Below are 14,614 nucleotides of genomic sequence, written 5' to 3'. Positions count from 1 at the left end.
TCTGACCATTTTAATAATCATTCTCCGGCAGTCTTTAGGGCTCCACGTCCCGACACTGCAAACACGAAAAAGGGCCAATCCGCCGTGGCAGGTCTGACCAAAAAAAAGAAAAAGAAAAAGAAAAACTGTGCACAAAACAAAAAAAACTACTCGTCACTAAAAGTGATTCTAGCCAGTGTAGTCTATATTTCTTGTATTAAATTTTGTATTATATTTTCCTAAATGTTCTCTTGTAATGAAAAAACAAAAAAAGAGTGACTATATCTAACTATATATAAATATATATATATGTATGTGTGTGTGTGTGTGTGAGTGAGTGTGTGCGCATGCATGTATGTGTGTGTGTGTGAGAGACAGACAGACTCGAAGAAAGGCTTGTTAAAGGGAGAGTGGGGGCAGAGGAGCTGATACACTGGCCCCTCTCCCTTCTTAGACTCTCCTGCTGTCATTCTGTGCCTTGGTGAGCCTTCATCATCCTCCCGCCTCCCCCTCCTCCTCCTCCTCCTCCGGTCCCTGCTCAGGTCACAAACCCCCTCCTCCTCCTCCCCCTCCTCCTCTTCTGACGGGGCTGAAAACGTTGATTTCGACCCTCACCATGCCAAAATACTTCCACGGGCGAGGGGCATGTGAAGGGAAGACCCTCTGACGAATAACAAAGTAAAGAAAGCCCCTTCTGTCTCTACTGAGAAGCCGCTGTTGTACTTGGCCTTGTCCAGGCACTCCCCCACCTCTTGACGCCCAACTATCTGCCAGTGCCGCCACTGTCGCTAAAAAGAAGAAGAAGAAAAAACACACACACACACACACACACACTGGTGATCTCCCATGGCAGCTTCCAGTCGCCCCTAACATGGTTACCAACAGGGTTCAAAACTTTTGGGCTTAAGGCATGTTCATCTTTTTTTTTCCTTTCGTCATTTTACTATGATTGTGTTATGTTGACGTTGTGTTTGTTTTAGCGGGAGTCCCTGGGAGAGGAGCAATTAAAGAATAATCCAATTGATGGCAGCTTCAGGTGTTATGCTCCGCTCTCCCAGAGGTCCGCTCCCAAAAAATAGTGTTACCCGCTGATCAGGGGACCTCTCTTTGAGACACAGCAATATTACCATCTTGTGCTTTGTGAGTGTGTGGGGGGGCGGGGGGGGGGGAGGGCAGGGTTTTAAGACAAGCAGGTGGTTTTGCTTTTAACTCTGTGGTGCATTTTTTTTTTTTTGGTGACCAACTCTTTTGTTTTGTTTTGATGAATTTTACATCTGATCTGCACTCTCTCCACATACTGCAGGAGAGCAAAAACGAAAAGTCAAGAAGCAAAACGTATTTTACATTCATGTCAAAAGGATTTTGTACATGACTGTCTGAGGTAAAAAAAAAAAAAAAAGTCCTTTCTTCAGTTTGTTGGTCAGATGAACAACTGAGTAAAATCATTTGATGATTCTCTTGCACAGAACCTCCCTGTAAAAAGATTGACGGGCAGAGATGGAGTGAATGGGATGAGCTGAGGGCCAGATGTGAGATTATTGGGGTTTTTTTGGGGGGGGGGAACACTTAACATTACAGTGCAGTAACACATGTGGCAAAGTGCATGTAATATCTTATTTCTAATGCAACGTGCAGCTCGTTAATAACAGTGATATTAGTGTGGCAATAAGAATTACTGTAACCTACAAGTTCAACATTTTGGGAATTAGATTTGTTAATTACCAGATAGTAATGTTGAAATCCATCCTTTCATATGTCACACACACTTTGTTCCACTGTTATTACCAAGATATGACTTAGTTAATGCTGCAGAAACAGGGAAGTATGATCATAGTACTTCACTATTCCAATATTGCTACTATTACCGTGTCGTTACTGTACTGTAATGTGATTTTCTTTTTCTCATGGAGTCACCGACAAACATATCTAGCACACATTTTTGAACAATTGACTGGACGTGGTGAAACAGTTTTGATCGAATGCTGGAAAGATGTGTTTAGTGTGAAATCCTGAAATATTGACGTGCCTTGGACAAAGTTGTTTTCTTTAAAACACAAAAAAATAGAAGAAGCGATGACTGTTAAATCAGTCGCAGATGTTCATATGTTTAAACCCATGCAGACGCAACAGAAGATGTTACTGCTTCTTTCATATTGCAAGAAAAAGAAAAAGAAAAAGAGGGTAGACATGTATGAAGTGGAAGAGGCTCCTCGATGCGGACTTGGTTTGATAATTCCTTTCTTTTGCTGTTGCACAGAGATTCTACTCTAAGCGTGTTTTTTCAAAGAGCACAAAAACACTCGGTGTGTGTGTGTGTGTTTAGGAAAGTCAGCAGGCGGAGACAGAGCGGATGGATGAAATCAGTGTGAAGCACAAACGGAGGACAGGATACAGGGTTCGGACGCCTGCTGACGAACGCAGAAATCAAACACAAGTCACTTCCATGAAATGATATTCCTGCCAAATGAATAGTCACTTTTAAACTTTCCGTGCTGAATGATTTGTAGGAGTAGATGTAATTCCAGCAGAATAGCTTTAATTACTTGTAGGCTTCAGGTCAGCTCATTGCTTTCCAGACCCCGGCCTTTTACTTCCTTTCTTCCTTCCTTTTATGTATCGAAGGCTCATCTTTTGTTCCCACCATAGAGGAGCAAAAGGAGGTGGTGGGGAGTTTGTTTGTTTGTTTGTTTGTTTGTTTGTTTGTTTGGGCTGACACACTGTGCAGAGTAGGGAGAGTTCTGTGCCAGAGACCTGTGAATATGTTCCTTTTTTAATATGCATTCAGAAAATGTTATACAAGTTCCTTTTGTTTGTTTGTTTGTTTGTTTTTGCGTGTGAGTGCATGCACATGAGTACCTGGTGCTGGCTACATTTTCAGCAAACACTTGAAGGTATTGTGTATTCTCTCATTGTAATATAATTAAAATGTTTTATACATATTATTGCTTGAAGGAGGACTTATTTTTGGGTGGGCGGGGTGAAAACACACCAACAAAAGAGCAGTAGGAATTGGCAGATGTTCAGTGATGTGGGGCTTCCTGTTTGGTTTGTGCAGCGACATAACTGTGATCTGCCGTCTGAGACACTCAACTGCTCTTTTTTAAAGGTCAGAGTTCATGCTTTACTCCTGTTATGGCAGAGGAAAAGACACTCAGAGGAGCATGAGGCAAAATTAAAACTTGTAAAATTTTAATGAAGCTCACTTGGACAAAAGAAATTAAAGTGACTTTAAATGCATTGTTGATATGTTGCAAATCATCAGTTTGACATATATTTGAACATCTCGGTGCCTGCTTAAAATAAATCTGCATGAAACAAGTACCACAGTCTTAAATAATCCTTCAAAATGCATCACATTAACTCATTCCTCGACTATAATTCAAGTCTTACAGCACAAAAGATAATCCAGTCATCTCCATCTACAATGGAATGTAGTCAGTGAACTTCACACCGACCTGAAGATCGATCTACTATCACTCTAATGCACGTCTGTGACACAGTCACATAGTTCAAGTCTCATCACTTTGCATCATGAATCTGCACCTGACAGTGTTGTCGTGCGATAGTTTAGAGCTTTGGCACAATCTGTGCCGGCAAGAAACTAACAACTCACTGTTAGTGTTTACACCAAACCTTCTGTTCAGGTCACAGAATACAATTGCTATGTGACTCTTCTAACACTTCAGTGTGTGCTATGTTTCAAAGTAGGACACTTAACTTAATGCTACAAAATGGAAAAAAGAAAAAGTCAATAGGAAACCATTACATTAAATGGTTAAAATATTAAAACATTACATTATAATCCAAATGTATGTATTCACAGCATTGAGATATTGTGATAACACTGTGCTGGAAATGCACAGTGAAAAAAACCGAAAAGCATACGTACTAATAAATATATAATTATTCATTGACATTCTGCAGTTGACTTCACTGTGTCATTATATACAAGAGGCCAAGAACACACTGACCAACTTCCTGCTCAGACCTGGTGTGAACATCTGTCCTGTGATCGACAGCTCACCAAGTGCCTGTTTACACCTGGTATTAAGATGTGTGGTCACATGATTAGACCCGTCTTCTCCCGTCTGTTAGTAACTGTACAGATGTGTCTCGACGTAAATTTGTGCTGTGCTTTTTCTCATGTTCTCCTTAAGAAGAGCTGGAACTAGTGTTTGAGATCATTAACTCCTCAGGAAAGTGTTGCACTTCTGTGATAGACCAAGGGGAAAGTAGGATCATTTTCCTACTCTGGGTTAAGAAGACCACTGGGAATTAGAGGAAGTACGGAGATGTGTCCTCCCACTTTGGTTCCTCTTAAACTGGTGTGAACATGGGCTGGTTCGCCAGAAACAAGGTTCCAGAGCCGGAACCAGAACTGTGTGGAGGCACTTATAGAGTTCGTTTTGCAAATAGCAGAGTCGCCCTCTGTTGGATATTTAATATATCCTTACTTCCTGGTTGGCCTCAAGCAGCAAACCAGACGTCTGCTCTATGTTGTGTGTGTGTGTGTGTGTGTCTACACGAGTGACAGAGTTAGAGGGAAAAATGAAAGTAGGAGAAGGAGCTGAATGAAGTCAAGCACTACTAGTGCTGCTGCGACATGAAATAAGATCTTATCCACCGGGAAACCTCAGTGACTCAGATGACGTAAATTGAGCAGGTGGTCTGTCATCCATCCTGATAGTTCAGGAATGTGGCCACGTGTGTCCTCAAACTACCTCAGAATGTGGTTTATGTGATCAGATCTGAGGGCGGATTGGGAACTGCTCAGATCCGTACTTTGCGCGATGTGCACGCGATTGTATCACTCAGGACAGATGACAATACCAGGTCTGAATGGAGTCTTAGTTAAAGCATTGACACTGACAGAAAGGCAATACATTTCATTCAAAGGCCTGACAAAACAACCTGAGGTTAAGTGAAAGTTGAGAAATAGACAGACAGACAGACAGACAGACAGACAAAAAAAAGAAAAGTCAGTCTGACTGAGGAGAACAGACACAATCACACAGAGGCTCCTTCATAAGACGGAGAAGCAGTGCAGAGAAAACTTCAGGCGAGCTGACATGTTCACAGTGATCAAAAGGCTTTGTGTAGCACTGATGTCACTGGTCTGAAATGTCACACACACACACGCACAATCCTGTCAGATGTACTGCTGGGGTTTCTGTGGGTTAGCCGCAGCTGAAGCCAGGTTCTTTGCTGCTTCTTTGGCCTTTCCCGATGCATCTTTCACTGAGTCCCTGAGCAGCCACGGTGTTGCCTCTCCTGAGAAGAGGAGAGACATGTCCAGAACAATTCAGACAAGAGAGTGAAGACAAGACTAAAAGCCGCTGATATATGATGGCGTTTTGTTATTGCTTTTATTAATTATTGTAGTAATGACATGTGCTGCTGACCTCTTGGTCAGGTCACCCTTGGAAAAGGGATTTCGATCTCAATGGGTTCTACCTGGTTAAATAAATAAAAAATAGTAATATCTGCTTCAAGGGTTAATGGAGAAATGTTGTGGTTTCCTCATCAGTCCACACACTCCTCCTCTCACCCACTGTATGTTTTCACTACAGAGAAATGTGGAAGCAGGGCGGAAACGTCAGTCACACGATTCACTAAACGTCCTCTTTAATTCGCTAAAACTGTTTCCATTACACTCACTTGCATGTACCTTTCATTAGGGACGGCTTCAGTCATTTTCTTTTACACTACAAAGGTGTTCACAGCACATATGTGCTGATGCACTGATGCAATTTCAATATTCTGCTCCCATAAAGAAGAAATAAACAGCCCACACAATGACTATCTTATTATATCTTATTATGTATATATGTATATATGTATATATATATATATATATATATATATATATATATATATATATATATATATATATATATATATATATATATATATATAATCTTATATATATACTATATATGTATATATATATATATATATATATACATATACATATATACATATATAGATATAGTGAAGCATGCCATATATGAGATTTTTGGATTGTATCATCCCTTCCTTTAGTGATACGACAACTTTTCCAACTCCTCCATGCGAAAAAGCTGTAATTTTATTTTTAAGAGACTGATGGAAACACATATTTATTCCACATTAGCCTTTCAGCATAATGAAATTCAAGTGATCTGAGCTCTGGTTAGTGTTAACTCCTTAGAAAACCCCTTTAAAGCAGCGCGGTGACAAATTACAAATCACGAAAAAAATCTTTTTTGAAACCAGTGAGAGAAGACTCACTGGAGAGGTGAGAGTGGCTGTCCTTCATGGTCCTGAGGTTCATAAATAAATGCCGCAGTAGACAGAATCTCTGGAAATATAGTAGATTGTTGAGTCTCATCCCCAGGTTTCCATAACACTAATGTTCCTCTGCCCTCAGCCTATCCCTGACTGTTATTTTTAGGTTGCTTTGCAGTGTTATCGTTGACACTGATGCTAGAATAATGACTGCTCCATAGAAGGACCAGTTTTTAGGTCATGTTTAGGTTTAGGGAAGAATTGGGTGAAGGCATTAAGTTGAGATGATTAAGGTTTGGTTAAAAGGGCTAGAAAAGGCTTACTAACAAAGAAATAAAGCTAATTTACTTGTCTTTAAATTCACAGGTTCTACTGTTAAACTGTTACGTCAGATTCATGGCGAGAAATATTAATAACTCTGACTGAATTTGTGATTTTTGTCTAAAAACAACGTGACAAGAAAACTAAATTGAAATACTTCTCAGATGTTATATTTTTGAAAACGTCTTGAAGTGAGCTCACCCTCATTAGTTGGGAACTGCCTCACACTGCTTCCACTGCCATGGGCTGCAGAGTCTATTTGTATCTGACCTCACTTTGAACCCTCACACATGCAGTACCTCACGTGAGAGCAGCAACCTGAACGACAACAGCGCGCTTTCCCTAAACAGTGGCAGAGATGGAAAGAGCAGTGACAAGCAGTTTCCTTCACTTTTACGTACTTTTATAGACATATACTCGGCAGACACAGATACAGATTAGTGCGGCAGCTTCAGGCTGACAGCAAGAGAGAAACCTCTTCATGTGTTGGAGAGGAAATTCTTCTTAAAAGCATTCACGGGTGCCGAAAACAAATTTAACATACGACTTCAACATCATGTCATGTTTTAAACTACAGAAATCTAATGGTCATCATGCATATTTTAAAAGGTGACTCCAGTCATTAACTAACACAACACTGCCTGAGTTTCAGCACATGCTGCAGACTGATGTTACGACGTAGGGTTTTAAACACATTCCCTTTCCTTCAGTCGAGTTACTCGCGTGTCTGCTTGCTTCACTGACTGTGTTCACCATGTCTGACAGCAGAGAATCCACCTGCAGGTACCTGTATAAAAAGGTTGATATGCAACATTGTGCCTCACATGATACCAGGAAACAAACATGAACCGACTACATGGTCACTGACACCAATAATATTCTGTGACGATCAATATTGCAAGGCAATCAAGTAGCGAATACATCTCGATATGCGTCTAACTGAAGAAAACAAAGTGTCTGAAAAAGTAAAAAGTGCAGGATTTCTCCATTTATACACAACACAGAGAACAAAGTGTATAAAGTCTAAATATGCAGTGTTCATGGGATGCATGGCAGCTAGAATAGGCGTATTTGTGACAATAGGTGGCGCTCAACTATTGCACATTGGACTGTTAAGGACAATGTTGCTATAACGGGCAGCAGTCCTCGAAATGAGGTGGCACATGTCTCTCTGTCCATCTGATCACTTATTTCAGGTGGTTTGTCAGACAATATCAAATTTGCACAACGTAGTTAGTATAAATGATAAATGGTATGGTAATAAATTAAAATTTTAAACGTTCATTTCCAGGTAACAAATTACTAGCATTGCAAGTGCTACAGACACCATATTTCTTTTTTTCCAGACCATTTCATTAATTGACTGTAAGCGAAATGAAATGGATTTCTATAAATAGGTTAAAAAGCGTTTCAGATATAATTACGCACCCAAGCTTTCCGTTTGCATGAAGAGGAAGATCTGACTCACGAGCCAGATGCTGACACGAACTGTGAATTGAACTTGTGAAGCAGACTATGTCTTCAAAGAAGTCTGACAGTGATATTTTTAAATTCTCACATTCACTCAGTTTCAGTGTTATCACCTGTAATTGACCTCGACTTAGTTTATTTCAGAATACTGATATTTATCATGTTCGAAGTTACGAAATTTTATCTCCACATTACTGAAGTCACACTGATGTGTAAGAGATTAAGAGGTGAATAATTAAGTAAAATGTGTTGAATTGATCTGAATATTAATGCAGAATAAATGCTGTCAACAAGCAATATAGGTGATAATGATTCCATAAGGGGCTGCGTCCAATTAAACTTAGGCAATGCTAACTCACTGACACTTAATTCACAGCAAGCAGTAAGAGATGTGAGGTCAGTGTATAAAGGTGTGTGTAGCTGAAAGTTTTACGTCTCACAGTCAAACTAGAAAATAAAAACATTAAGTGCATTTCAGCAGGATCTGTATTCTGTAAGGCACAGAGACCCAGGGAAAAAAAAGCAAAAAAAAGAGTAGAAATGCAAAAGTACTTGTTTGCATTTAAGTACAATTTTCACTGCTCTCTATGTAGCTCTTGTAGCAACATGTAAAATATATTAATAACTGTTTGATTTAATACAAAAATAAACTTTCCAATTAAATTTATTTTCAAACCAAGATAGCAAGACAATGTTTCGATTGTAAACAATGACAAAGAAAATGCATTCAATGATGAGATAAGTAATCTTTCTGTGGGCAGCAGTGATATTAGAAGACCCAGACAGAATGTATGGCAAGAAAACATTTATTTGAAAACACCACTTCAACCAGTTTTCCCTCAATAAAAGGGTTCAGATTTTATCTCTGAAAAAACTAACACTATGGTCAACTATGTGGGGTCTATGATCTATAACCACACTAAACTATCTGAGTCACTCTTCTCAATTTCACTCCTCAGACATTCTGCAACCGTCACTACCTCAACTACACAAACTACTGTGTGAGGCTCAAGTACAACATCATGTGACAGCCCGAGGCCAGGCCTGGGATGGCAGATTGATGCCTCACTGCTAACATACTCACCGCAACACTCAGCCTGATGCCAATCCCTGCAGTGCCATCAGTGGGACAGAATTGCAACAGTGGGAAAAGCTTTTTCAGACAACAGTTTGCTTGCTGCATTTGCACAACACACAAAACCCAGGGATTGTGATTCAATGCCAAATAAAGCACCACCTATCTCATGTAACAGCTACCACCACAAAATACTGTGCATAATAGTGACAATTAAAACTGATGTTTTCAATCTGTCTCCAGTAATATATCATAAAGATATATGTAGGCTGACTTAAAAGAAACTTTATCAATGATAAATAAGGTTTTTTTTATTAGAACTGATAGTCCATCTGCACAAACATAAATTAGAAACTATTTCTCTTCAGCAATCTTGAAGATTTTGCAAAATATATATAAATAAATATATATATATATATATATATATACTGTACATACATATACATATATATACACACACATAAACACATATGTACAGTATACAGTATACAGTATACATACATATATATATTTGGTTTATACATACTTGGTTATGTTGGTGAGTTCACATACCTTGTAAATTGGACAGTGCGTATTCCAGTCCCTTCATGGCCTTCACCTGGTTGCTCTTGAAGCGAGCCAATCCAAACTCCTGGGAAAACATGAAACATGACACAACATGAAAAGGCTGAAAATAGGAAAGTTGCCTGAAAAACAACACTTCGCCAGACGTCTTCACTCTCACCGAGTCTGGGGATTTTCAGAATAGCTTGGCATCTCCTACAACTAATAATAAGAATTGTTGTCTAATTTATTTTTGTTGCCAAATTTTACTTCCCCCACAAAACTTTTTTTTCATTTTGTTACACAGGTACATTAACCCACAGAACATACTTCATTGTTTGTATTAAAAATCGTATCTCCTGAAACAGTATGATGAGTTTTTTCACTATAGGGCAAATAAGCAGGAAGGCAGGCTTTGAAAAGATGTACCAAGATCTATTATGTATTACACTCAGAATGACACAATGATACAATGTTTTAGTGCAGTGCATTCTCTGATTTCATAACAGGGTCAAAAGTACCTGAATTGGTCTAGAGAAGCCAAAAATGCTCGAGGAAATCCAGGCCTCCCGTTTGAGCAGGGTGGTGGCCGGTTCTTCTGCCGAGTCTTGAAAAATGCAACGTTCTTCAACTGACTACAAAAGGAGAGTCAAAGATTATTTCAGGTTAAGGTAAAAGACAAGGCTATGGAACCATTTTTATTTTTAGTAATAGCAATCATGTCACTTGGGAACAGACATAAAAGGACAAAATAAATGAATGCTGTGTTTTATACAGCAATAGGAACTAACAAAACAGCATCCAGCATTAAGACAGTGACCAACAGTTAAGTAGACTCTGCAGCATCAATGTAGCAAGGTGTGAACTGTGAAATAAGTAATAAAATATTCAGCTTGAATATAATTTACTTTCAAAGAAACAGTCTTGACAGAATCAAAATAAATTCAGAGCTTTCTTAAATGTAGACTCCATACAAATAGTCCGTGAGAAAAAAGGAAATAGTGATCAAGACGAGTTAAATCTTCCATCAAAGGAAATGTGACAATGAAGACGAGTTATGTGGAAAACGGCAAAGAAGAAATAGAATCCAGAACCAAACAGCAACCAAACAGATGTCAATAATAATAGAGAAGAAGAATAAGGGACAAGAGAAAATCAAGTCTTGTTTCCATCATGGTGTGGTTTAGTACAGTATGGTACGGTTTGGAACGATAAAGCACTGGGTCAGGCTTGGGATTCGACTGACAGCGTGGGCGCTGTGCTCAATGGCTGCATCAGCAACATACATAGAGTGATGTTGTACCAGTGCGCCAACAACAAACAACGACATAAATGTTTACACGTTGCATGTAAAACTCACCATGATAGTTGTGTGGTTAAGGTTCCAGGTGTAAGTGATGAGGTTTCTATTGACAGGGTCCACAATGGAGTCCTCAATGATGTACACAGAGCGAGACATGCCAGAAGGGAAGAACCGCTCTGCCCAGCGAGGCAGCCGATTGGTCTTCGTCAGGAGACGTCTGGAGAAGAGCTGGTTGTCCGCAGTCACCTCCCGGTACACAACATCCTCTGTTAGAACATGGGTGCTAGTAGATAAACACACACACACACACACACAATAAAACATACATTTAGGGCAAACAGGTGGTTTAATTTAAAGGTTTCATAACACATCCGTTCTGTCAAAAACAATGGTCCTCTTTATAAATGAAAAAAAAAAAGAAGACAAGAAAAGAAAGAAAAGCCCGGTCATTGCAGGACCAAGATCGCTAGTTTCTGAAGCAGTCAGGTGAACTCATAATGCAAATACAACAGAAACATGAAGCCAAGAATAGACAAACCTTTGTTTTACTTCCCTGGTGTGTTTCTTGCTTCTCTATCTTAATCATGACGAAGCACTTTTTTTGTTGTAGCATTAAAAATGTGAAGCAATTCAATGCTATTGTGAAGATTCTCGAATTGTTTAGTAGCATTTATAATACTTTAATACAAAAACAAGATTCCAGCAGGTCTGCAAACACCCCAGTAATTTTAATAGTTCCATCACAAACTTCCTCAAGGAAATGTATGCATAACATAATTTTTGAACTATATTGCAATGTGCCATTAGTGTCTTGAAAAATACGATACAGTGACAGCTGCAATGCACATTTTAACATGATAACTAATAACATCCCATCACGTTTATGACTTTGGCTGCATATTACTAAAGAATGTTAAATATCAATATCACCAAAACAAAATAAAAGTGAGCAGTTTATTTTATATTCTTGTTTTTATTTTGATGCTCAACCCAAAAAGGGGAGAATACATTGCCATCACATGCTTTATGTTTTTAAATACTACTGAATATGACAATGTTAAGATACCTGAATGGGTTTGGATACCTCTGCCAGAAAGCAGAGGCGACAAGGTCCCATGTGCTCCTGATGTCCGTCTTATTAGAGAAGTACTTGACCATTCTTCCCTCACCGACGATGGGCAGGATGTCCTGAATCCCAAACCCTGAGGTTCCCTGCAGTGACTACGAAAAAAACTGAGAAGCTGGACGCTGACTCCATCCAAAGTTTGAAAAGGTCCTGCAAGATTGAAGAGAGCCATCATTAGGAAGCACAATAACAAGGTCAAATTATGTTTATTTCTTAAATAACTTATCAACCTTCAACTTTGTCATCTTTTTAGAACACAGTGGTAGCAACCTTCTCAGGATAATCAAAGCCTTTTATGTCACTAAAATTGACTGGTTAAATAAGATCACATCAAATATTTTTACTCCTCAATATAGCCATTCATTGCATATCCATCAATGGCCACATGAAACCTTCTTTCCTAAATGTTAACTTATTTTATCAATCAATCAATTTAATTCTTAAACTGCCGTCATGTGCCATGATTAACACAGCACTACCAGTGTTAACCTTGTGTATAGAGTTTAGCATAATATTCATCAGCGCATATGGTACCTGTCCATTGTGTTTTCAGCACATATATTGTTATACTAACCTACATGATAGCTGTGTTTATATTTCTTTATGGTTGTTATTGTTGATTTCTGTCTGCATTAGTTATTTTCAAACTAGTTTTCTGGCATACTTAATACGTAATTTTACAGCAGAATGCAATTGTTCCTGCTGCGTTTTATGAATTGATCTAATTTACTGAAAAGGTCCGTATTGAATAATTGTGGCAGCATCTTTATAATAATATGTCACCATCCATATGTTATTATTCTTAAGAGGAAGCCATTTAAGCCTTTATAGCAGTGCTTCCCAAAGTGTGGGGTTCAGCCCACTTGTGGGCCTTAGAGATATTGCTGGTTGGCGTCAGATTTGTCCATTTATGAAAGTCATAGAAACATACAGTATAAATATATTTCTCTGATGATAAAAAGAATAGATCATAAGACATTACAAGTGCACAAAGACTCATGCACTTGTTTCATTTGAATGTTGTTTTGTGAGCATCTGTTTGTAAACATGACATTAGGCTTCTCAATTATTACCAAAAGAGTAATCACAATTAACACTACTAATAAAAATAATCATTAATAAAAGTGAAGGAGTTAGGAACAGTCTACTGTCTTAGTCATTAGTCATATCGACTTGCTTAGCGTGATTGCCGATATCCAATAATACATTTTGAAGCCAATATCAGCTGAAATTGATATCTTGCCGTTAATATTATTGTGCATTCCTAATAATGATTAGGGGTGGGAATCAGAGGGTACTTCAGAATACAATATGCAATATGTGGTCCATGATGCCAATAATATCACAATACAATGACTCTGTGATAATCAACATAATGTAAGATGATCATATAGTGAAACATCACAATATTTTTCTAACAAGAAAATACAATGTGAACATTTCAAAATGAAAGATTTTTCCATTTATTCACAACTTTGTAGAGAACATACAGACAACAAAATGCTTTAAGTCTAAACTCCCTCTTCTTTAGCCAGGTAATTTCAGCCCAAGATTCCCTCATTCATCAGATCAGCGTTGCCTTGAAAAGACTGGCAGAAATAATTTACTTTAGAGTTCCTTCATTTGTTAATTAAAATACCGATATTTGCCATATCACCAAATCGATATTTGGACCCACTCCTAATGATGATTATACATTGGTAGGATCTAATTAAATTAAATTAAATTAAATTAAATTAAATTTAATTTAATTTAATTTAATTTAATTCAATTTAATTTAGATAGTCTTTATCATTTACTAATCTGGGTGTGGGCCGTGGACCTGAAGTTCCAGGGGCTGAAACCCTGTGAAGTTTGGGATGCTCAGCTTAAGGTTGTGGTTTACTGTCAGTAAGCTGGCTATCAGCCAGCAGCTAACTGGTTAGCTTCAAAGTCTAATTCAGCAAGTTGACATTCAAAGGTGTAAGTGGCATCGTGTGCAAACCCGTTACTATCTATGTTTCACATCATAATGTGTGGGTTTTAATGCGAGAAAAACAACACCAATACAGAGTAAGTTTAGTCAGATAGCATTAAGGCTAATTAGGCAGAGGTGACAAACGCTGTGAGAAACAAGACAGCTCTTACCTGAAGTCACTGTGAATTAAAAAGCAGGCTCATAAATGTTCAGTCTGCTTTACCGCTAGCTGACAAATTTACTAACGTTAGTTAATAAAAAGCAACGTTCTTGACACGGTGACATGATGAGCACCGTGGACGCTCTGGCCGAACCGGAGTGGGACTACTTTAAATGGCATAAGTTCCGGTGAACGTCCTTCTTCTTCTTCTTTGGGGTTTAACGGTAGCTTGCGTTCATGTGGTTCCATTACTGCCATCTTCTGGTTTGAGCTAATCCCTACCACTTTCCCCACGTTTACTGTTGTTGTTTTTTTTTTCCAACTGCTCCAAATTGATAGATAGATAGATGCTTCAGACAACTACACTTAAACAAAAAAACGAACTCATTAAAGCTTTGATGAATCCGCTCAGT

The 14,614-nt window shown here is 38.5% G+C and overlaps 1 protein-coding gene across 3 annotated transcripts; it reads right to left on the bottom strand.

Annotated features, from left to right (window-relative positions):
* Nucleotides 1-3,146: 3,146 nt before the first annotated feature.
* LOC122770649 (PRELI domain-containing protein 1, mitochondrial-like) lies at nt 3,147-14,374 on the bottom strand. 3 transcript variants are annotated; one of them, XR_006360536.1, is made up of 7 exons: nt 14,212-14,374; nt 12,025-12,234; nt 11,016-11,241; nt 10,177-10,290; nt 9,665-9,743; nt 6,769-6,909; nt 5,188-5,250 (listed from the first exon to the last, which is right to left on the bottom strand). XR_006360536.1 is itself a non-coding variant. In XM_044027619.1 (6 exons), exons 2-6 carry the CDS (start codon nt 12,114-12,116, stop codon nt 5,129-5,131), a joined length of 633 nt encoding a protein of 210 aa, XP_043883554.1. In that variant the 5' UTR covers nt 12,117-12,234; nt 14,212-14,374; the 3' UTR covers nt 3,147-5,128. The 3 variants fall into 3 exon arrangements, 2 of the variants coding, with proteins under 2 accessions (XP_043883554.1, XP_043883555.1); XM_044027619.1 differs by lacking the exon at nt 6,769-6,909 and having other exon boundaries at nt 3,147-5,250; XM_044027620.1 differs by lacking the exons at nt 5,188-5,250; nt 6,769-6,909 and adding an exon at nt 8,828-9,147.
* Nucleotides 14,375-14,614: the final 240 nt, after the last annotated feature.

The sequence above is a fragment of the Solea senegalensis genome, linkage group LG6 (assembly GCF_019176455.1).
Source record: "Solea senegalensis isolate Sse05_10M linkage group LG6, IFAPA_SoseM_1, whole genome shotgun sequence".
Classification (NCBI taxonomy): Eukaryota; Metazoa; Chordata; class Actinopteri; order Pleuronectiformes; family Soleidae; genus Solea; species Solea senegalensis.
The sequence above is the reverse complement of the archived record's forward strand: the minus strand, read 5'-3'. Positions and strand labels throughout refer to the sequence as shown.